This window comes from Chanodichthys erythropterus, chromosome 21 (assembly GCF_024489055.1).
Source record: "Chanodichthys erythropterus isolate Z2021 chromosome 21, ASM2448905v1, whole genome shotgun sequence".
NCBI lineage: Eukaryota > Metazoa > Chordata > Actinopteri > Cypriniformes > Xenocyprididae > Chanodichthys > Chanodichthys erythropterus.
The window spans coordinates 19,807,623-19,833,560 of NC_090241.1; the positions used below are offsets into that span (position 1 = coordinate 19,807,623).

The 25,938-nt window shown below is 35.8% G+C and overlaps 1 protein-coding gene across 18 annotated transcripts in view; it reads left to right on the forward strand.

Annotated features, from left to right (window-relative positions):
• The first annotated feature begins 2,148 nt into the window (after positions 1 to 2,148).
• Positions 2,149 to 25,938, forward strand: part of dlg1a (discs large MAGUK scaffold protein 1a) — a 141,054-nt gene continuing 117,264 nt past the window's right edge. For all 18 annotated transcript variants that reach the window (XM_067372569.1, XM_067372570.1, XM_067372572.1 and 15 more), the window contains exons 1-3: positions 2,149 to 2,733; positions 2,864 to 2,995; positions 7,663 to 7,838. In XM_067372569.1, coding sequence (XP_067228670.1) covers positions 2,715 to 2,733; positions 2,864 to 2,995; positions 7,663 to 7,838 — 327 coding nt within the window. In that variant the 5' untranslated portion in view covers positions 2,149 to 2,714. The remainder of the gene's footprint in view (positions 2,734 to 2,863; positions 2,996 to 7,662; positions 7,839 to 25,938) is intronic.

Below are 25,938 nucleotides of genomic sequence, written 5' to 3' on the forward strand. Positions count from 1 at the left end.
AACTTCACCCCACCCAAACTGTGGCAATGTGACAGCACCCTGTGACTCGACATCCACCCTTCACAAGATTCAAATAACAAAAGCCATTTCAAAGGACAAAACAACTAACAAAAGCCAAACTTAGCCAGACTTTGTCTTTGGTGGTAACAGTGTGCCTTTGATTGATGCCACAATGCAAAATACTACGACAAAACGCCTCATCTGAAACAAACTCTGTTACACAACTGAACGATTAAAACGTATGCTAATTATATTGATCCAGATAGTGAATAAATGAGCATATATAATGTGTGACCAGGGCATTGAAGTATAGGCATCTCTGTGAACATATTATTCAAAATTATTCTGTCCCTGAGTAACACTTTACAATAAGGTTCCTTGTTAAAGGGATAGTTCACCCAACAATGAAAATTCTGTCATCATTTACTAATCCTCAAGTTGTTCCAAACCTGTATGAATTTCCTTTTTTCTGCTGAACACAAAGGAAAATATTTTGAAGAATATGGTTAACAAAACAGTTGATGGACATGGACCCCATTGGCTCCATACTATGGTATGGAAAAAAAAAAAAAATACTATGGAAGTCAATGGGGTCCAACAACTGTTTGGTTTCCGACATTCTTCAAAATATCTTCTTTTGTGTTCAGCGGAAGAAAGAAATTCATACAGGTTTGGAACAACTTGACTGTGAGTAAATGATGACAGAACTGTCATTTTTGGGCTAACTATCCCTTTAACATTAGTAGTATATTAGTTAACATGAACAAACAAAACTAACAATTAAAAATTATTCTTAGTTAAAGGTCCTCTAAGCGATGTCATGCGTTTTTAGGCCAAAACATTTTTTTTTTACATACAGCAAACATCTCCTCACTATCCGTTAGCTGCCTGTCCCCTGAACACACTGTAAAAAAACGCGGTCTCTAGTCACCACAAGCTCCGAAAACGGCAATAAAAACAAACTGGTGCAGCCTGGACCACGAATCATAATAAACATGCTCCAGCCAATAACCGACAAGAATGATTTTAAATGCGCGTTCATGACTGTTTCAGGAAGCACGGAGGGGAGGGGGAGGAGGAGGAGGAGGGAGGGTCTAGCTAGCCTCTGTTTTGTTTGACAACACTTCGAATGTCAACAGGAAGTTATTCCACCCAGGATCGCTTAGAGCACCTTTAATGTTCATATCAACATTGAGTAGTATATTATTAAAATCTAAAGTTGTGTCTGTTAATATTATTTAATGAAACCAAGCTAACACGAACGAGTTGTATTTTTATTAAATAATATTAACAAAAAAATTATAAATAGCTACTGCAACAAATCTATTGCTCATTGTAAAAAAAGTGTTACTGTAATGTAATATTTAGTTAACATACATAAAGTAATTAATACATTGAAAACTTGACCATTTATGCGATCTGTTTGCATGTCATCGACAGATTTTTAAAATATGTTTTCGTCAATGAAAATAAAAGAAGACAAAGCATTAAGCTTTACTTGTCACCAAAAAATGTAAACAAACTGTGAAATATAGGCTATTAAATATAAAAGGGCTCTTAGAACGCCATTCAAATAATAGAAACATAACTGATGTGTGTAAGTAGTGAAATCACAAAGAAGCCTTTCATTTTTTATAGTCCTGGGTGACAGTACTTGCAATCAGTAAGTAAAGCAGGATTTTGATAATTCCAGCTGGCCATTCAAAAGACTATAAACCATTTCATCATCAGAAAAAGGCCAATGGATTATAAGGATTGATCTGATGTCACATAATTTTTAGCTACTCTTCACCTAAATGTTAAACAAACGAAGGATTTCATATAAAAACATAGCCTAAATAAAATATATAAAAAGTAGGCTATATGTTATAGGCTACATAACCAAAAATGTCATTGTTGGTTAGGTTTTAAAATAAAATATAGTTGGCTACACCTCAGCAAGCTCTCAGCTATATAGTTTCTCCAGATTTCATTACTTTAAGTAAGAATAAACTTAATAAAGACCTCTTTTACCGGCTGCTTTCTCGCAGCAGCTGAGTGAAGAAACCTGAGCGCTGATTCCTTTGAGCGCAGAGGGAAGGCAGTAGATCAGTCGATCATGTGATCTGTTTGCATATCAAGGTCGCCATTTTGCAGGAAAGTTTGGGAATTCGGGCACACTAGAAGAAAGAGGAAGTGTTGCGTTGAAGAAGTTTCGATTACGGACGTGTGGGGATCCAGGACTCCAGTCAGTAAGGAAAGGGAGAGATGTATGGACGGCAACCCGTCTGCGAGTGAACTTTACTTGCACTTCAACAAGGATTATTAGTATTTCTGCCTATTCTGCCACTTCAGTTGCAACATATCGGAGGCAGTTTTTCCAAATCTTTGTAATTCACACCGCGATTTTCTGATTTAATCCATTCATTCGTCTGCAGAAAGTTGGTATAAGTCCAGAGTTGTATGAAAGTGCCCACGGGGTCCTGCCGCCTTTGACAGCAGGTTATGAGTGAAGTGGTCGTTTATAGTTTTTTATTGTATTGGTGGACTGTTGATATTGAGCTTTCACTCTCACATGTCACTCTGGCCCGGGCAGCGATCACCGGTGATTGTTGATCACTGCTAAATCAAAGTGACGCGACTGAAAGTGAAAGCGATCGGTCATTCATTCCAATGCTTTACAGCAGCAGGCGCATTTTAAACAGTGTGAGACTTTGAATCTTTGAGTCTTGATCATGCCAGTGAGAAAGAAAGGTGAGGTTTCTTTAAAATGCATATAAATAACTTATAGCCAATATGTGAATGAGTTATAAGTTATGAAAAAAATCTTTATTTTGTGTGTTTGACCAGTGTTTTCAGCAGTGTTTTATAATGATATTTTCAGATGCTCAGAGGGCACTGCAGCTTCTGGAGGAATACAGAACTAAACTCAGTCAGACTGGAGACCCTCATCTCAGACTTTCAATTGAGAGAGTCATCAACATATTTCAGAGTACACTCTTCCAGGCTCTTATAGGTGAGTTGCTGCTAGAACAACCTTATGTTTTCCTTGGGGAAGTTTCTTAACATTGTCTTGTGTGCTGATATGGTGGAACAGGTTTGACTTCAACGCTATTTGTGTTTGACAAGTTCAGTGATGTATTACATCAGCATTGCAAATTAAGGTGTTTGCACAAAGCATTTTAAACTTTTGGGAATGTTTTTCAGACAAATGTGACCTTGGACCACAAAATCAGTCATAAGGGTCAATTTATACATCAATAAATAAGCTTTGCATTGATGTATGGTTTGTTAGGATAGGACAATATTTGGCCGAGATACAACTATTTGAAAATCTGGAATATGAGGGTGCAAAATAATCGAAATATTGAGAAAATTGCCTTGAAAGTTGTCCAAATGAAGTCCTTAGCAATGTATATTACTTACAAGAATAAAATTTTGAGATATTTATGGTAGGAAATGTACAAAATATCTTCATGGAACATGATCTTTACTTTATGCCAAAAATCATTAGAGTATTAAGGAAAAATCGATAATTTTGACCCATACAATGTTTTGTTGGCTATTGCTACAAATATACCCGTGCGACTTATGACTGGTTTTGTGGTCCAGGGTCACGAATGACAATTAAGAGACATTTTTAAGAAGCAGGGTTTCCATGCTCATGGAAAGCATTTTAAAGTTATGGCATTCCTGCACTTTTGCTTAGTGTTTTTTTTTGCAGGCATAGTCACCATGTTAAATTATTATTTAAAAAAAAAAAAAAAAGTCCTTATCCAGTAATCACAAAGCATGGACAAGTAATGGAAATATAACAGGTCATGTGTTTGTCAAAAAGTGCCTTGGATTGTATTTGCTGAGAACGTAGTCTAAACAATTTTTTGTGTTCAGTCATTTCAAGTAATTGGTCTCATTTTCGTCAATTTGGGAAAATCCTTTGAGTTTCCCTTTTTAAGCTGGCTCTTTGGGGAGTTAATTAAGTAAAAAGGGTAGGTAATTAAGATAAAATGAAAGAAGAAATTTAGTGGTGATAAGCATTTTTACTGTTAAAAAGTCCAATGGAACATTATCCAGAAATAACTTGAAATGTTTTTGTGTATTTGTTGTATACTGCATGCCCTGTGTACAGTGTTAGTGTGCATCTTCAAACGGTTGTGGTGATATATTTGATAAATGGATTTTGGCAGTTGTAACCTGTTAACAGTAGCATGGCCTACCTTATTGTAATTTGGAACATCTCATCTTTATATGTCCTCAATTACTATAAGCACTTGACAAATCAAAGCACAGCGGTGCATACTTAAATCCCTCAATACTTAATTAAGAGACATTTGAAATGCATCATTGCTCTATTTAGTTTCCAGTTATGCTGTGCTCAGAGGGTTACAACTCATTCTTACCATTATTTTTCCATGATTTGAACTCTCATCATTTTGCTTGGCCTGATCTCTGCACGAATCCTGGGAAGTGCTGTTAACAACCATAAAGAGTATAAATGTTTCATGGTGTTATTATTTGTCCATCTGAGTCTTTTAGTCTGAAAACATGCATACTCCACAGTATATCTGAAAAGCCAAAAGAATGTTATTTTTTTTTAAACATTTAATCAGAATCTCACTTCAGTGCATACAGAAATCCTTAGTGTGTTACATGCATGTCTGCTGCTCTGTGTGTGGGTAGACATGATGTGCAGTACAGCCTACTTTTACAAAAATGTGAAGATGAATTCCGTTTACATTTTCAAATAAATTCTGCACTGCTGTGTTGAAGGCGGCATAATGGTCAATAGATGGATCCTTTTTTGGTGCAGTCATTTTTTAAAACCATTTATTAGCAGTAATAGCACTTGACACTGAAATATATCTTTGGTGTATATAGCAGTAGTCTGTAGCCATTTATCCATTGTGAATTTATACAAAGTGACTTACAATGCTATACAATACTTTTTACAAGGACAGTCAGCCCAGAGCCACATGCCTTTCTCAAGTGTACAACTGCACCTGCAATCCAGCAATTGACTGGTTACCAGCACTGAACTTCAAGACATTTTCGACATGATATCCCATGAAAAAATATGCAACTGAACTGTAATTTAAAAATTGAAAACATGTTCATTAGAGAAAACATGTATATAAGTCATAGTCTGTATGAAATGTGTTTAATGTATTATTGAATAAATTATTAGATCCAGACACAAAAAGCTTGGCTTATCTAAAATCTACACATAAACGGGGCTCAACAGTGCGAGCGTTTCACTTGCGTTTGCGACTAAAAATAGATGTGTGCAAACTGTAAAATGCATTTAGGAGCATGAGGGTGAGCACTTGAAAACATAATTCCTTATTACGATTTTTAAAATGCATTTTAAGAATACTTTTCCATCAACCGGTTAAAATTTCCAACACTTTATGCATGATGTCAAAGAGGGCTGCCAAAAAAACCCATCAGGCCTATCTACAGAACCAGTAAAATGCTCTATACCTTTCACAGATCTGAGACCAACATTAAATACATCCACCAAAAAATAAATAGCAATTGGAATGGGATAAGTGCTTTAACAATAAATTACATGAAATACATCTTGATGTTGGGAAAAACATATATTCCATTTTAATAATCACTGTGATCAAGTCATTTTCACACGATGCCGGATAGGACACTCAAGACTCGCACATAATTTTTATTATCAGGAGACAATTCAGCAAAGTGTTAATCTGGTCAGAATCCACTGTTCATTAAACATATTTTGCTGCACTGTTATTCTTCTGCCCCTTTTTATTCTGTTGATACTTTTGAAAAGGTTTTTAGCCAAGTAAATACAAATTTAATCTTAAAGCAGAACTAAGTAACTTTTTTTACCTTCATAAATAGTTTTCTAAGTCCTTACGATGGTTAATTGACTTGTATTGGTGTGTTTGAGGCGAGCACTAACTCCCTCTGGCACGTCTACGCCAAAATACAGCACTTGCAAGTTGAGCTGCATCGACCCGACACAATCTCGCCTCATGTTCACGTTCACGCGAGAGTGACAAAATGCTTTACGGTAATTCAAAAACAATTTATATATTATGTCTTTATAAGACAAGTTCGAAAATTACCCACCTCCATCGAGTGTACTGTATTTGCAAATTACCCACCTCCTCTTTCTTGTACTGTATTAGTGCGCTGGCAAGTGTTGTAGTCGTTCTAGTCCAGAGCTGTGCTTGGAGTATTTATGACAGTGTCATTCACTGAAGGAAACTGTAGGGGGAGCTTCGTGAATCTTGCTTAGTTCTGCTTTAAGGTTTTTAGAAAAAAATAATCTGAAACATCCTACTTGCTTTTACTTATGAATAACTAAACCTGGCTGGCTCTTGCCTGACTCTGTACTCGCATAATTATTTAATGCAGTTTGGAGCAGAAATAATTATTTTGTATTCTAATAAATTAATAATTTTGCTTGTAAATGTCTCCTTGTATCCATTTATAAATGTAAAATCATTATTTGATACGTTTGCATTTTTAATGTGCTCATAACTTTTTAGCTTATGAGCAAATGTGCTTCTGGGTGCACTTTTGCTAAGACTTATTTCATTATTAATATTTTTAAAAAAAATGTTTTTATCATATTTTACTTCAGAGAAGTGTCAGGCTACAACTAATAGGGCAAATTTAGTTTTTAAAGGGATAGTTCACCCAAAAATGAAAATTTGATGTTTATCTGCTTACCCCAAGCGCATTCAATATGTTGGTGAATTTGTTTCTTCAGTAGAACACAAATTATGATTTTTAACTTCAACCATTGCCGTCTGTCAGTCTAATAATACTGGTGGATGGGAACTTCTACTATAAGAGTGAATAAAACTTGCATAGACAAGTCCAAATTAAACCCTGCAGCTCGTGACAACACATTGATGTCCTAAGACACAAAACGATCGGTTTGTGTGAGAAACCGAACAGTATTTATCATTTTTTTTTTTACCTCTAATACACCACTATGTCCAACTGCATTCATCACTCGATTCGTTTGGTCTGATCACGCTCTGACAGCGGCAGTGATGTCTCGCTCTCATTGAAGTATATTCGCGAGACATCACTGCCGCTGTCAGAGCGCGATCAGACCAAACAAATCAAGTGATGAACGCGGTTGGACATAGTGGTGTATTAGAGTTAAAAAATGATATAAATACTGTTCGGTTTATCGCACAAACCGATCGTTTCGTGTCTTAGGACATCAATGTGTTGTCATGAGCCGCAGGGTTTAATTTGGACTTGTCTATGCAAGTTTTATTTACTCTTATAGTAGAAGTTCCCATTCACTCCCATTATTTGACTGACAGACGGCAATGGTTGGAGTTAAAAATCATCATTTGTGTTCTACTGAAGAAACAAAGTCACCTACATCTTGGAATGCCATGGGGTTAAGCAGATAAACATCAATTTTTCATTTTTGGGTTAACTATCCCTTTAAAAGCAATTTTATTCATACATATTGTAATGGGGTTATGCTAATTCCATTTACACTTAATGGCCATGTGTGTCTCTGCAAAATGGGTACAAATTCATTCTAATATTCATAAGGTGAATAGTGTGAATTTTGTATTTTCATGAAAGGTTGATTCTGTGAACATTTGTAGGGATTATTATCTGTTTTGGTGGCTTTATAATCTCATGTACTTCACTATAACCTGTTAATTCTTTCAGATATCCAGGAATTTTATGAAGTGAGCCTCCAGGATAATGAGGATAAGCCCATAGAGCCATCAAGCCTTAAAACCAGAGAACCTTTTCCTCCTGTTAATGAATGGAATCTCTCCGGCCCTCCCAGCCCCACTAGACCAACAGAAACTGTACCCAACATCCATGTTCAAAGCGAAGAGGTAAGCGGAATATTATATTATACTGTATGTGCTTCATCTTGAATGTTGTTATTGATTTTCTGCATGCAAGGTAAGTGCTGCCATTTATGACTCCATTGCTGATGCTGAAACAAACAAGAATCAATTATTCTTTATTCTTGTGGAAGCCGTTGTTATTCATTCAATGATTTATTGAAAACCATTGATTCATTACGAACAAAACAGCACTACCGTGTTGTTCAATGTTGATCCTCCTTTGGGTTTGTAGACTATTTTCATTGGCGGATTAAAAATAGACAAGGTAACTGATAATGTTGTCAAAAATTTAAATCAAACGAACTTCGTTTTTTGAGCTGTGTTGATATTTGGCAAAAACAGAATGATTGGGAGTATTATATTGCTTCACTATAGATATTGGATTATGGTTGGTATCTGTATTTGTAAGATCATTCAGAGACACGTCGTAATGTCATAATGTCATTTTTAAACGTCATAATGATTCAGCGCTGGTGAAACTACTTCAAAACCTCCAGTATTTGTTGAAAAAAACTGAGGATGTAATGCCCCTTAATTAAAGTGCTTGATGCAGAATGTGTGAAGATTGTCTAAACTGATTTCAGTTTAAATGCGTTACTCTAAAATAGTCCATAGGAGCTCTGTGACACTAAGTGCAGGATATTTAGAGTTATCTTGTTATTTAATAATGTTCTCATTTAAATTGGATAAGGGCTGGTCATGCTTTTTTCATTTAAATTGTTGCTCACATTTTCGAGAGTGGGTAGACTTTCCTTCTGTTGGGATTGCAAGTAATCTGCCACACTGAGGATAGAAAGAGTTTTAACAAGCACTCTCATTTCTATGAAATCTCAAATGAATCAGATGAGTGTTTGAATGTAGATGAATTTCACGTCTCCACCCGCAGTCTAGCACAGAGGATGTGCTAATAGCTTTGTGGTGTTTTACCTTTTCTCCTTCAAACCTCTGTCTCCACAGTGATTTGAAAGCACATAAGAAAGTGTAATTGAGTCTAACATGCCTAGCTTTATAATGGCAGTGATGGGGATCAATAAGTATGAGCTGAAGAAAGTGCATCCATCCACATCCATCCATCATAAACATACTCCACACGGCTCCGGGGGGTTAATAAAGGCCTTCTGAATCGAAGCGATTCGTTTGTGTAAAAGAAATATCCATATTTAACAAGTTATGAAGTAAAATATCTAGCTTCAGCAATGTACTCAACGTATGCAGAAAGTGTAAAGCTCTTGCAGTTCACAAAGCTTACGTCCTACGCCTTCCTTATTCAGCTTACGGAAAAAGTGTAACTGACGTGAGTGTAACTCTTCGTAACTTCAATACGGAAGAAAAGATTTTTTTTTTTTAACAACACAAACACATTGCTTCGCTTCAGAAGGCCTTTATTAACCCCCCGGAGCCGTGCGGAGAACATATTTATGATGGATGGATGTGGATGGAAGCACTATCTTCAGCTCATACTCATTGATCCCTTTAACTGCCATTATAAAGCTTGGATGCGTCAGGATATTTATTAATATTTCTCCGATTATGTTCATGAGAAAGAAGAAAGTCATATACACCTAGGATGGCTTGAGGGTGAGTAAAGCTTGGGCTAATTTTCATTTCAAAGTGAACCAATCCTTTAAAAACAACCTAAGTTGGGTTGAAAATGGACAAACCCAGCAATTGGGTTGTTTTAACCCAGTGGTTGGGTTAAATGTTTGCCCAACCTGCTGGGTAACTCAGCTAACTCAACCATTTAAAAATTACTGTATTGCTTGCATAAAATGAACCCAAAATATGTTGGAAATTAACATTTATTAATAAAATTAATGAGTAATAATTAAACGATAAACATTTATTAAATTTCTTATTAATAAATCTTCACATTTTTGATTTTATTATTGTTGCCTCTAGTACTTGTGTATCTGATTTTTAATTTCCAACTATTTTGGGGTAGTTTTAAGCCAGCCATATAGTAATTTTAAAACAACAATAGGGTTAAATAAAACTGCCCAGCTGGTTGGTCAAACATTTCACCCAAAATATTTAAAAAGTTTAGGTTATTTAAAAAAGAAAAAGAAAGTGTAAAAAAAGAAATGCCGGGTTAAAAACAACCTAAGCTTTTCAAATATTTTAGTATTTTACTATAGCTTTTTGGATACATTTATGGAACAATTCCTTAAATACTTCCTTAAACCTTTTGTAAGGGCAGCAGTAGCTTTAGAAATGTCAAGAAAAATCAGCTTGAAGGACTGCTGGGGATCAGTATTATCGACCAGTTTGTGCTTTTTGTCTACATGCTAATCAATGAACCTTTCCTGCTATTGTCACCCTTTAAAAGCGCATTAAAGCCTTATCTATTGGTATTTAGGCTACCAACACACTAGAATTCAAATAATACAATTGCATGTTTTTTCTTAATCATATTACTTTTATTGTAATTTTTTAAAGTTTGTATCTCCCTTGGGCTTGACATAAAGATAAAACCATTTAACATTTACATGAATACATTTTTACAGATGAAGTAGGCCTATATCTCAGCATAACACAATTAATCACAAACTTGGTGCAGAATAATTTAACTTTTACATCCTTTCGTTGTTGTTTGAGGATCACCGTCATCTCAAACATTTAGCGACCCCCCTCCCTATTTCATTGTAAAAACCTGAAGTCCACTGTTGATGTTGAAACGGTAGAGTGAGGGCAGAGGCGTTTTAACGCGCGCGGTTACCCACACACAGTGACGTACTGTTGGAGCGCGCGAGTCCAGAGGTGAGGGGAGCACATTATGCTGGTCGGTCTCCCCGCGGTGCTCTTATCAACTCTGAACGCGCTTCAATATGAGTGCAGGCGTCCTCCTCCTCAGCATCCCCGACGCGCTGCCGCTGAAAGGAAACACGAGGTGATGCAAACTTGACTTCTGAGTATATGGATGCGTTCGTTGTTTGCTCAACTGAGAGTAAGTTCATGTCGCGCGCACAATGCTTTCATGCATATGCATTCGTATTCGTATATTTTAGCGACAGGATTAGAGCAGCTGCAATGAGATGCTGAGAGGTCGCGCTCTGAAGAATGGACTGTTTATGTATCGTTAGCACAAAGGTAAGAAGGCATCCATATGCGTGTTTACATTGTTCTTCGTACTGTTTGGAGTATTTTAATATACAGGTCATTAGTTACAGTACTATGGCTAGAGCTTTAGCCTACAGATTCTGTTTATTTGACATGGAATTGCTTCAAATGAGTATTCACAAAATTCTGTCTATCTGTCTGTGTGATATATCTTCAGTTTAATAAAAAAATGCTGCAAAAGGTGATCAAACTGTGAAGTGTGCACTGATTAGGCTGTTATTTAGTTAGAAAGTGAGATGGGGAGTGAATGATGATGATTATTATTATTATTATTATTAGCTTAATTTCTCAAAGATTTGATAATAAGATTCAGGATGTCTCCATATAGGCAGTTATAAGAGTTACACAACCTCATTTTATAACTAAAGTGACTCCCTTAAGTCTTCAGGACTCACAAAGGAATTTTGAGAGCTGTTTAGGTTGATAAGTGCTGTATGAACAAAGCAGTTAACTGTTGTCATTCATATCTTTGACAAGCATGAGATGCATGCTTTGCTGTCAATCACTAGTGTTACGGCTGTCAGCCTCTCTCAGATTGAGGAAAAAATGGTGGTGTGGTTTCAGAGAAAATCAAAACTCCTTTTTGAGTGATTGCATGGAGGAGAAATAACTGGGAAAAAACTAGACCATATTTTTTGGCTGCACATCTGAGAGCATGAAATCAGCTGGAGCTGCCTGACTATTTGGATTAGAAATTAGAATGTAAAAATTGAATCATTAAAGATGCATTACGGAGTCTTGATTTTTACTATTATTTTCTCACTGCAGGCTTTACTTGAGGCTAATGTATTCAAGATGGGGATTATCTGCAGTTACTTGTTGATACAGACATTATTCAGTGTGCTTTGTGCTGCTGTATATACAGAACCATATTTCTTTCTGGCCTTCCAGGCAAAGATGGCTATTTATTTATATAAACAACATTTAGAGACTTGGGGCTCCCATTTCAGTGGTACAAATGTGTCACTCTAGAACTGTGATTAGGTTTTTTTTTAAGGGTGTTCTTACTTAAATGTGATCAGAGTACTCTTGAGAGTGTTTGAAAGGTAAATCTGTTTTCATCATTATCACTCATCATCATAACAGAATGCTGAAGTGTTTTAAAAACCCTAGCATCAGGAATTACTGAAAGAAATTAGCATAATGAGATCATAATCTACTGGTTTTGTCCATTACCAGAATTTAACTGGCTAAGTGTGTTAAGCACACACCTGCACCTCTAGAATTCAACAGTTATCGCGGGTTTGCAAGTAAAGAGGACGTTTGCTGAGCACCGAACACTTGCAATGTCTGAACACTTACAGACATGCACTTTAAATATGCTAGGGTTATATAATGTGCTGCTTTAGAGATGCTTTTTTTCTATCTGGAGTGTTTTATATTTGTCTGGAGTGACAAAAGCATAACATCTGTGCTGCTGCAAATGCACAGCCATGACCAACTCTCTACCTGAGGGCAGATCACCCAGGGCTCTCCTTTAAAGTCTAGCATGCTTGAACTTCCAAAGGCATATGTCCAGTGATGGATTTCCGGTACTAATTTACCATGGAAGTTATGAGTTGAATTTGAGATCTGATCATTTTGCTTGGTCTTAATTGAGGCGAGAGTTTTTTTCTAGATAAATGACATTTAAAATCTAGTGCATGGTCTTGCACATGCATGTTTTTTTTTTTAACAAGAATGTTATACTGTGTGCAGTGTAAGTGTTTTTAGTATGTATTTTAGTCTCCTTTTATTGGTTTGCTTTTTACTGAGTGGTTTGCCCTTTTCAAGAACTTCTCTTTGAAGACAATAAGCATGGTTTGCAGAGAGTGACACACTGTCAGTTTTATGTGCCTGGATGTGTGTGGTTGTGACTACACTCAAAATATGTCAGGTGCTCCTGATTTCAATCTCAAAAAGACAGTCAATTAGCTTTTCTTTTCAGGTGCTGCTGCTTATTTAAAGGGGCAATAATTTATACTTTTCATCATTCCTTCCACCATTTATAATGTCAGTCAAGGTGTCTTGCACCAAAACATAGTGTTCTGCGTGACCATTGTTCTCCCTTCACTTGACTCTGGACTTTAACTAAAATATTAGGTATTTTGCCCCAAGATTTTTTTTTCCATTGGAGGTGGGAGAAAAAACCTGATGTAGTCAGTCGACTTTTGAAAAAAGGTTCCAAAAGGCGGTTTTCACAGTGATGCTATATAAGAACCATTTTGGGTTCCTTGTTTCTTATAAGAACATTTTTTCCTACTTTGAAGAACATTTGAATAATCTAAGGAACCTTTTTCCACTATAAAGAACCATGGATGGTTCCATGGATGTTAAAGGATGTTCCATGGATGTTAAAGGTTGTTCATGGAATCGTAGATGCCAATAAAGAACCTTTTAATTTCAAGACTTTAAGTAATACACATAACTATGTTTTCAGTGGTGTATAAATATGGAATCCCAAGTCTGCCAAAATTAAAAATAAATAAAAACATAAATAAATATACAAAGAAATGTAAAAAAAGCCAAAATAATTAAATAAATAAATAGGCCTATATAAATAAATAAACATAAAGCAAAAAAGCAAAAAAAAAGTAATTTTATATATTTATTTACTTATTTATGTATATGTTTATTTTTTTATTTTTATACATTCATTTTGATTTTGATTTTTCAATATTTATTTATTTATTTATTTATTTATTTATTTATGCATTCATGTATTTTTACATTTCTTTGTCTGTAGGGTAATGAGGAGGGCATGGTTTACTTCAGACATTGCAATCGAGTGCAGCCCTAAGGTGGCTAAGAGGGCTCGTTCGAATATATTTGCATATATTCACATATATTAGTTTCTGTCATTATAGTGCGTCCTGACTAGGGCTGGGCGATATATCGAATGCTTTTGTCACTCACATTTCGTCAGTAAAGCCGGTTCCCTGATTACCGCTAAATCGCCATCACCTGCTTTCAAATGGAGCAGCATTTAATAGACAGAGCCGTAGTTTACTAACAAGCCACGCAATATCGCGTTCAATATCGATATGAAATGCCGTCGATATTGAACACAATATTGCGTGGCTTGTTAGTGAACTACGGCTCTGTCTATTAAATGGCGCTCCATTTGAAAGCAGGTGATGGCGATTTAGCGGTAATCAGGGAACCGGCTTTACTGACGAAATGTGAGTGACAAAAGCATTCGATATATCGCCCAGCCCTAGTCAGGACGCACTATAATGACAGAAACTAATATATGTGAATATATGCTGCATGGAGATAGAACAGGTATAGTTTAGTTTAATTATGGTTATAACTTTATATTGTCATCTTGTTTTTATCCACTATATTAGTACAAGCGAGTTTTATAACATTTATTGTACTTCACACAAAATATGAAGCGTCCGTTTTCACTCTAGAAAATCACTGTAAGAGCTCGCATTATCATCAACATACATAGCGAATTACACAAACACTCGTTACAACTAACATTAAGCAAATATATAAAGACCTTATGCCTTTTTGGGTGTTGCTTAATGAACTGGTAAACTTTATATACATAAATCAACTCCAATGAACCGTAATAAAGTGCTCTCACCTTCATTACTACCATATCCAGTATCACTCTGGAGACTGTAAGCTGGATCATGACCAGTTTGTACTGATCTATCCTTGAGTAACAACCTTTTAGCACAAACTCTGTTTTGTATTGTCCCTTTGTATTGACATTCACAATGCAGTCCGGTGTGAAATGATTCACGCAGACGTAAATGAATTTCGGTAGAGTTGAGGGTGCATTTTCTTTGAAAACACAATTAATCCACCTCGTCTTCAGCGGCTCAGATTTCGGAAGTAAATTGAGAGAGCTATGTGGATAAATCCATCCAGCTACAGAACACCTGAGAAAAAAAAAAAAGTGACGTCATACTGCCAGGGATCTGGAAACGGCTTGTTCTGAGACACTGCTTATGATTTATGGTAATTAAAAAAAAAAGGAGTGGTTGGATTTTTATCATTATAGGGTGGTTGTGTACACACACTGCCAACACACATTTGTGTCCAAAATTGAATTTTGCATAATCGGTCCCCTTTAATGGATTTAATTTTAATTCATTTTTAATTTTAACTAGATTTTATGAATTAGGCAGCTGGTAAACATACTTTATCACTATAAAAATTGAAGCAACCAGTTAAACACGAAAGTATTATCCAGTCATATAAGACATTTATCCTTTATTTATAACCTTTTTGGCATAAAGTATTCTTTAAAATTTAGTCAAGAACCCTAGGTTATTTATAATACCCCACTGAACCTGTTTTCTAAGAGTGTCATAGTCATTGTACTGTAATGTAAAATTAGCTTTAGTTGGTCTTTTTGATAAAATGTGACTTCCTTTTTTTATTATTATTCGTGTTTTAACTTTCTTTGTGAAAATACTATAAGATTACAGAAGTTCTGTTTATTTTAGTTTTTTTTTTTTGTTTAAATTATTTCATAGATTCATTTTTAAATGATTAATTTCTGATTTAGTAAACATTATGCAAAACAAATAAATGTAATTGTAGCATGTTATTTACTATCTTTTAAACTAAATATATCATATATATTGACTTTATATTGGTTTCTAAGATATCATTGGCATCAGCTAATAATCCAAATTGATCAACTACTTGTTCAAAGCATGAGTTTGGGTGGTCTGGGGAGGGAGTTTTCAGTTAGAATATGTTTACATAGTAATCCAAAAAACAAGTAGACATACTACTGATTCTATTTTTTTTTTTTTTTTTTTTTTTAGCTAATGTGTATTTACTGAACAAATTCCTGCAATAGTTGTGGACCTACATGAATGTTCATTATGGATAACCATCAAAACTCACATTGTCTTGGGATTTCTCTCTCCGGACTCTGGCAGGGTTCATTTGTGTTCTTTTCAGGATTGTGTTCTGAATTTTCAGTCAATATCCTTAGCAAATTTTTCTGGAACTTTTTTTAAGATTTCAGTCAAGCTGTGATGAATTAACTTTAATAATTTAGTATGCGTTCAGAGATGTTCTTATGTTCTCAGTGGTCTTCCACAGCTACTTAGGTGGTCTTTAGTGTGCTGTTGACGCAACCTTTCTTAACTTGTATATTACACCTGTTAAGAATAATTAAATTGGACTTTTTGATAAAAATTTATTGATAATTTTTTTTTTTTATCAGTTAGTTTTTGAGTTATGTATTTTATTATAGTTCCTAGAAGTTTTTAGAGTAAAAGTTTCAGCCTTGGCTTACCTTTTAAGCTCTAAGTAGCTTAGCATTTATCCCTTAATTGTCTTTGGAAAGACCTATTTTTGACTGTAAGAGAATTTGATCTTTATCTTGGTCAGCTGAAATACACTAGAGTAGCTACAAGAATAAGCTGTGGAAGTGTTAATGAGCAGTTGCTTTACTTGAGGTCATTGCGTGGTGTCATTCTGTGAAGACTGGAGAGGACATCCCTGGCTAAATGGAGGATTCAGATGAGGGACAGAATGTAAAGTATCTTGCTTTTAAAATAATTTCTCATGTGTCATGCTGCTGTTGTTTTTGTCTTTGAGTGCATTTATAGAGACAAATATTGCTTGGTTATCCTGTTTTGTTTATTTGTTTTGTCCATGTAAATGTGGATGTTGTGTACTGTATATTGTTAATGTGAAATGAAGAGATTTAAAGACTCTTTGGACATTCATATTTCTTGGGGTCCATTTCAAATATATTATATGGGACTAATATTAGCAACTATTGCACAAATCTTTTTGTCGAGAATTGTATCTAATTGTATCTCAGGAAATTTGGGTAAGTGGCACCATGAGGAGGAGGTGATGTTGCTGTTTGTTCCAGTTTGAAGCTGTGTGTCTCGTTCTTCTGAATGTAGGTCTCGTTAGAAGTATGATCAGAGGTTTTACACGAGTCCTGCCTCTCACAGCCGGTTTCTTTCTGCAGGAAAGACTGTCAGCTGAAAATATAGCACAAACTGACATTCTTATATGTTGGGCATTTGCATTCTCAAACAAACAAGCCCATTCTGAAATTATTTAAATGTTAAAGATTATCCTGTTATCATAACTAATGCTATATCACCTGAAAAATGTATGCAACATCTTGTGTGTCCTGTCCTGAATATGAAAATTTGGCAATGGTTTGTCGTGGTTGAACGACTGTCGCTGTGCTGAGATTTTATACAGTGTGGTTGTACTGCTATGGTGATGTCAGCAGGGGTCGCAGAGGTCAACGAGGTGATGTGCGTGTGTCTGTGTCTAGAGCTGCAGGTGGGAGCCGGCGGCCGCTGTGGCCGAGTTCTGCACTCACACTTCCACGCTTAATGAGTCACTTCCCATTCACTTCCACAGGATTACTCGCTGCCCCCACATACACACACACATTAGTGCTGAATGCTGTAGCTAAAAAATGTTCAGGTTTTTGAATTATTATTATTTTATTTATTTATTTTTTCATTTATTTATGTATGATTTATCTTGATATTTGTGTTTTGGATGTGCAGTGGTTTGAAGGGTAATCACATGGCCTTTGCACTTTTGACTACATGCGGTACTCTGTGTCCCCATTCTGGCTCGCTCTCTTTCTCTCTCTGTCTTTCATGTACACTGGCGAGCTTGCCGAGTGGGTGACGTGTGGGGATCCGGTCTGGTGCAGTGAGACCCCCAGCTGTTATGTCTTGACTATCATGCTGTTGGCTGTCTGTTTAAATTTGGACTGAGGAAACACTATTTGTTGCTCTTGTGGAACACTATTTCCACAAACATAGTAGACGTACAGAGATGGTCAAACACTTCGCCATAAAACCTCCGCCAAACAGAAGGTGCATCTGAATTACGGTATTGTACACTATCGTTCAAAGGTTTGGGGTCGGATATATATATATATATATATATATATATATATATATATCTCCGACCCCAAACCTTTAAACGATAGTGTACTATATATATATATATATATATATATATATATATATATATATATATATATATATATATATATATATATATATATATATATATATATATATATATATATATATATATATTATATATTATATATTATATATTATATATCATTTGATATATATATATATATATAAAGACCTCAATTTTTAATTTTTTCCATAGCTATATATATTTCAAATAATATACAGCTATTTAAGAGACCACTCCAAGTTCAAAAATCAATGTTAAGTGGTCTCTTAATTTTTTCCATAGCTGTATATTTTATATATATATATATATTATATATATATATATTTTTTTAAAGAATACTTGTATTCAATAAGAATGCATTAAATTGATCATTTGATAGTATGAGAATTGATTTCAGATTTTGAGATTTCAGATTGAAAATTCAGATTTGCCATCAGAGTAATAAATTACATTGTAATAACATTTAGGCAATTTTACTGTTTTTTTTTTTCTTTCTTTTTTTTTTTTTTTTTATTTTTATTTTTAGGAACATTAAGAAATCTTATAGACTCCAAACTTTATAACGCTAGTGTATGTACTGAATTCTGTGAAGATCTTGCTTCTTGACCATAGGTGAAGTGGATTCTTTAAGTATTGAGGTATATAGTGTAAATGCATACCTGTTGTTATGAACAGTCCAAATGAATAGTCCAACCGTTGATCCCAAAATGATTATAATGTCAGAAATCATTTTAAATGAGTACTCTTCAGTGTCTGACTAGTAATCATTTTGTCATTCAAACTGTTATTTTAACCATTTTAACTATTTTACAAGATGATACATAAGCGTACTAGCTCAGCATACTGATTAGCTTAGAATAAACACTACACAAATGTTCTTTTTTACACCGTTTTTGTAAATATTTTTGTTTGAAGCACTGCCAACTTATATGTGTAGAGTTTTGTCAGACAAAATCACTCTAGATCACACAGTGAGTGACAAAATCACTCTGTTATAAATCTAGATTTTATAGCAGAATCACTTTTTTTAGTAATTTGGCTGCAATAAGATACAAAGCACAGAGAGTAAAGGGCCCGTTCACACCAAGAAAGATAACTAGAACGATAACTATATTTGTCTCCACACCAACGAATGAAAACGGTCTGTTTATTCTAAGCTCACACGCTGCGGTTTCAAAGTGTGTAAAACATGTTTTTGCTGTTCTGGTTGCATTTACATGGCTTTAGCCAGCAGATGTCCTCAGCGTGCTAAGTTTCGAGTGAATAGCTAGTGCAATCGATCTAATCTAATTTCACTGTAACTTCAAAGGAAGCAAGGAAATGTTGTCGAAACTAGCGTAGGATACCTGAGGTAATTTTTTTTTTTTTAACACCGTTTGCTAGCCTGGCATAATGATCTCATCGTTGATACTTCTCACCATTTATTCCTAGGGCTTGGCTGATTGTTTTCCATGTATCTATTTTCTTTAAAGTATCCTTTAAAAGGGGGTTTGACTTGACAAACAGTGGTGGCTTTTTCTGGACCTCGGCGATAAACTTCTCCGCAATGTTGTCTGCCATTTTTAGATGTGCGAGCCCTTAAAGGATTAGTTCACTTTCAAATTAAATTTTCCTGATAATTTACTCACCCCCATGTCATCCAAGATGACCATGTCCTTCTCTCTTCAGTCATAAAGAAATTAAGGTTTTTGATAAACATTCCAGGATTTTTCTCCATATAGTGGACTTCAATGGTTGAAATGAAGGTCAAAATGAGCAATGGTTTCTCTAGATAAGACCCTTATTCCTCGTCTGGGATCACATAGAACGCTTTGAAGCTGCACTGAAACTGTAATTTTGACCTTCAACCATTTGGAGGCCATTGAAGTTCACTATATGGAGAAAAATCTTGGAATGTTTTCATCAGAAACCTTTATTTCTTTTCAACTGAAGAGAGAAGGACATGGACATCTTGGATGTATGGTGGATCTTGGAATAATATGACTACAAGCCAACTAAAGATGACCAATTGAGCTTATTCGCTGTAATTTACAATTATTTCACCACTGACAAGTTTTGTTTATTCAGAGGAAATGTGCAGAAAGCAGTAGGAAAGTCTAGGACACATAAAGGAGCGGGAGATCCCCTCTCATGACGCGAATTCGCGTGTGAAGGGATTTTTACGCGCAAATGAAGCGAGTAAACTCAAAATGTTCAAGCGTCCAACTACGCGCGAATAGCGCGATTTATTCGCGCAAGTCGCGTCTGGTGTGAACGCAGCATTAAGAGAGAAGAAAACATGTGAAGGGCTGACACTAAGCAGACTACAAATATGATGTAATTACGCCATGAAGAATTGGCATATTACATCATCTATTGACATTTTTGTGAATTTTCGAACAGGCTTTAGTTACTTTCCATTTGAAAGTAGTTGACAACAATGCCGAACATAGTACATTTAGCATGTTAGCATACTACATTTAACATGCTGACAACAACTGCAAAAAGACCCAATCAAAGGTTTTTTTTTTTTTTTTTTGTGCTCTGGAAATGTCCACCACAATGGATAAAGTTGAAAAGAGGTTTTTGAAATGAGTTTCAAAAAATGCTCTCTTTGCAGCGAAATGTTTCGTTTTAGATATAAAGGTGATGATACACGGGGCAACTTTTTGAGCAATGTTGCTTGGGCACTTTCCCATTGAGAATGAGCAACAAATTTATATCTGGATACGTTAGAGCAGTTGTGGGCAATTTTTTGAGATCCTCCAATCAGAATGTTAGCAGCCGATCACGTGACCGGTTCGGAGATTTCAGAAAAAATTCAAACAAGATGGCGGCCTCTCAGCGGCAGTTGAGTGGAGAAAAGGAGTGTGAACTTTTATCTTTTTACGCTAGTAAGTTGTCATGCGTCAACCCAAAACAGGGAATTTACCTCATATATATTGCTTAAAATACCAACAACTGTCCGAAAGTAATGTGTGTATGCTGTAATGAAGCTATTGAATGATTTCGGTTAAATACTAAAAAGACAGGATTTTTCAATGTCTGTAGTAGCGTAGGCTGTAGGGCGTTTGACATTTCAATAGCTTTTGATGCGATCGACACGGGTTCGAATCCGCCTTTTGCCGAACAAATCAGATCGGAAAGGCATTTATTTTTAATAAAAATGAAGAAAATATTTGAAAAGTTGAAATAAAGTGCCTAACAAGTGTTTATAATAAAGTATTTATTGAGCTGGCAATAGATTTGCTCCTCTGTGATTAGTTGCTGCCAACTGTCTGTTGCCCTAATTAGTTGCCCTGTGTCTCATCAGGTTGCCCGTTGACGGCAACATTGCTCAAAAAGTCACCCCGTGTATCATCACCTTAAAACCTACTATGTTTTTTTTTATAGTACATGTAAAAATGAAAATGTGATTCCTTATGCCATATCCCTTTAAATGTTAAGCTGGGGCTTGGTGCAATCAATCAGATTATATTACTCCTAAAGCAAGAACAAGTCATATCCAGATGAAATTCGTACTTGGCTGGACTAGCGACAGGAAAAAGACACAGAACTGTGTAGTCTGGCTGTTGCTGTACTTCAGTGGAGTTGACAGGGCAGCACAGGCAATCTAATGAGACACCTGCGGTGGAGCTGGAGGCAGCTGCCCACCCCTGAGTGTGACCCTGCCGGTCTGAGAGGAATAAATTACCTGTCAGTGTGTAAGTATGTAGAGTAAGACTGTCAGCTTGTTTTATGCTGCTGGCCATTGTGCATTGCATATTTTAAGCATCACCACAGTCCTTGAAGTCACTCTCAGGGGACTTCACACAAAATCTCCTGAAATACAGCTGCACATAGGTGATATACAGTGTTGCCAAGTCAACTTGTATGCGACTCTAGGCTTGTTTTCAGAAATGCACCACTTCTGTTCACTGATTGCTTTATTTGCCCACTTGATTGCGTGAGAGAAAGCATTTATCTGTTGGCTTGTGCATCCGTCAATTGATGGCACACCGGTGGGCGACCTCTGCAAACTCTGCAGCACAAGTGGTTTCAATATTAATAATAATAAAGAAATATTTCTTGAGGACCAAATCAGAATATTGGAATGATTTTTGAGGAATCCTGTGACAGTGAAGACTTCTGGAGTAATGGCTTCTGAAAATTCAGCTTTGCCTTCACAATAAATTACATTTTAATATATATTATATAAAACAATAATTTTAAATTATAATATTTCACAATGTTGCTGTTTTTTACTCTATTTTTGATCAAATAAATGCAGCATTGGTAAGTGTAAGAGACAAAAAACTGAAAAAACAAACAAAGTAAAAACAATTACCTAAACATAACTCCAAACTTCTGAATGGCAGTGTACCTCAAAAAATGGACCATCCTATTATGTAACATTTATAATGTAATATAGCTTGGTCACTGAGATGCCAGGATCTACTTAGAGTTATATTCATTTCTGTGTCCTTTTTGCTCAACCAGGTCAGGTTAAACAGATCCCTGCGGTGATCTCCAGTCCAGATGCTCTGGTTTCCTTTGAGTCAGTGAGTAATGTACCCAGCCAGGGCATTGATTCTGCCAGGAGGAGCATTATGTGCAGCCATTCAGAATTAATTTTTCAGCTCTTACAACTGTAGCTGAAATGACCAGTCAGATTGACACACTGAAATTCTTTATTAGCTCCTCTTTGAATATAGTGTTTTATTTAAAATAGCAGGTTTTATATATATTAAGCATGTTTCCTACAGCTGAAGGTCACTTCACAAATAATGAATAAACAAACTTTTATTTTATTTTACGCTTTGAGCTGTTTTTTTTTTTTTTTTTTTTTTTTTTCCATACCATGAGTATTGCTTTTTTTTAAATAAACATTAGCTGAAAGCTATTTTATTACAGCCATTATACTAAAACATAACTGTAGGCCAGTGGTCCGCAATAGGCGGACCAGCAATAATATCTGGCCCGCGCCCGCAGCCATGTTATTTTGATATTTATTTGATATTTTGATAGTTATTTTGCAACTTTTTTCGTGTTGCGTTGTGCCACAACAGCTAAAAGCTGTCTACACTGACAAAGCGACCATTGCAAAGCACTTGCACTATGTCAAAAACAGAATGGGGAATCCGTTTACTGTTGAGAATATGTTATGTCGTGTGACTCGCGTCGCACCTCGCTGCATCCAGTGTATAGTCAATAACACTGATTATAATGGGTTCTATTATAATGGCTCGTGTCTGTGTTATATTCTTTGAAAACAGCGACAACTTCGTTGCAGATAAGACACACCGGCTTTGCATTCATAAAACTAGGCGAGATGAATGCGTAGTTGTCTTTCCATTCTTCTTTGTATGCCCTATTTTCGCTGTCAACTTTCCTCTTTAGACTCTTTGATAGTGCCATTTTCTCTCACCAGCTAGCTTAAATGTTAACATCAGTCTGCACATGACATAATAGCGTACCTCCAGCAGGCAAACAATTAAAAAAAGCTGTTTAGTACGTGAGGATGCCATTGAATATTTCTAAGTTTAAAAGTAGGCTACGTCAAATAATTATCACAATAAGTTATGCTCCATTGTGTAACAAGCAAATTAAAATGATACACATTTATTATTCACAATATGGAAAGAGGAAATAAAACATAGTTCGTTAAGAGCATGACTAATTAATTGCTGACCTCTGCTATAGAAAAAAAAACAAAAAAAACTGTTGCACTGCTGGCAACATTAAATAATGGAGAGAAGACTTTTCTAGATTGACGAATGCACATGCAGGAGGACAAAGTTTGAGCACGCACATGTAATTTGTAAGCGAGAGAGGGCGTGTGTCCAGTTTTGTGCGAGAAGGGAATCCGCTTGAGCGGAGAGCTTCCTGCCCGCGCATTTGATGCGCTCTCGCTTTACAATAATGTACTCTTGATATTTGTCATTACAAATACACCATAGAAACCACTTTTTTTAACAAACTATTAACATGAGAAGAAAGTCGTGTCTACAAGTTGTCAATCAATTTTTTATTGCTTAAAATGAATGGAGAATATCTCGTATTTTTCTGTAAGTTCTTGATCATTTCCATGAGTGCCGCTCGAAATATTTGCCATCAGGATGGATAATTGCATGCTTTAAATCATCAATTTGGGCAGCTTTGAGCAGCTCTTGAGGTTCTTTTCCAGTATGTGAGATGTAATCTTTGCTGGTGTAGCTGTGAAAAAAGATGATTACAGAAATGCGGGACACTACTTGCATCTTGCGAGACGCGGGGCAAAGCTCCCAATTTCGGGACTGTCCCGCTGAATGCGGGACGGGTGATCATCCTAATGCAAACATGCTACAGATGACATTTTCTGTTGAAATGTATTATTATGGTTGTACTTTCAAGACTCCTCAAAACATTTAGATCCATCCTCGCTGAGGAGCCGTGCCAATACACAACCCACGTAAAATGATAATTCCGCAATGAACTGCAATTGCAGGTTTCAAACAGAGATGGCGACAGAGGTAAAATTTACGGACTGTAGCTTTAACTAAAATTAAAATGAAAACTGAAAATATAAAATCTCATTTAAAATATGAACAGAACTATAATAGTATCTCAGTCATAATAAAATAACATGGGTGCAGTTATGGATGTAAAATCAGGCTCATTATAAAGGTCTTTAAAACAAGTGGTTCATACAACAAACCAACTAGTCAATTATAAAAATGTGTAGATTTGCACATTCATTTTTGGAATGTTCCATGCCTAGACAAATCCAAATCTTGCCTGTCTTGTCAGTGTCTGTCTTGTGATTTATTCTGAGTTATTGCGGCCGTGCTGTGAGCAGCTCCATGGCTTCCCAGTGTCACGTCATAGCTGGGTGTGTTTCCCTGGGTCTGGCCCAACGTGGTGGTTTTTCAGCTCTGCAACTTGTTCGGGTGGAAAGGAACCATTCATCATCGTTTTGATATGTCTTTAAGTGTTTGATGTTTTATTGAAGATGAGGGATTTGTTAATAACAAGGAAGATTCATATATTTACTGGCCCAAAGTAAGCAGATTTTGAATATTACTTTGAGATTCAGAGAACATTTAATAAAGCGACTGTTCAAATCAAGCATGTACTTTAATGACAGTCAGAAATCTAGTTTCCAGGGCAAACTGTTTTTCAGGAGGTGTGATGAAATGTCATTTCCTCTTCATCAGTACATGTTAAACAGCTTGCTGCTATGGGAAGTGTAAAAATATGAGTGATTTAATACATATGTAGAGGAATGACCTTTATTAGTTAAAACAACATTTTCAGAGCATCAGTGTTTTATAACTGGGCTCAACGGTAAGGATTTTTTTTTTTCTATTGGCCCAGTGTAACAGTACCCCCCCACCCACCTATTTTGTACTTGCTAATAATTTCTTTGGTACATATTTTGCCTGACGCATACGTACTTCAAAATTAAATAAATAAATGAATAAATAATTCACAACAGTAATGATCAGTACATCACATAAAATCGGTTTACATTTGGAAGGCAGAGTGTTAGATGTATTTTGATAATTCAGCACTGCCCTGAAACTCTCGCACTGGCCCTCGGCCATTAGGCCATCCTGTGTTGAGGGACACATAATATTTTAAGAAATTCTTGTGGTCTGCCTAAAAACCTAACACCGTGTCCTAACCAGATGCAATGCGATAAGATTCCAGCGACGAGCAATTTGACTGTCCACACTAGATGCGACAATGAGAAGCGATTAAAATCAATCAAAAACCACAGCCAATCAGAAGAGACTGTGGACGGGCTCTCTTGGCAAGAACACAGCAGACACAATGAAATGGGCAAGTACATAGTAATATTCATAAATATTACACCATTTAAACATTATTTAAAGTACATACGGAGTGACTGAACCAATCTTTGTCATAGAATACACTTGTTTGTTCGCATTGAGTTGACAGTTTGAACGTTCTTGTGCCCATTTTATTTATTTTCAAGATCTGAGGTGAATTAGCCAGTGTTGTTTTCATTACAGCAAAAAAGCTAGGAACACCGAATGATAGTCAAACTCAGATTAGATGCTTTTAATAT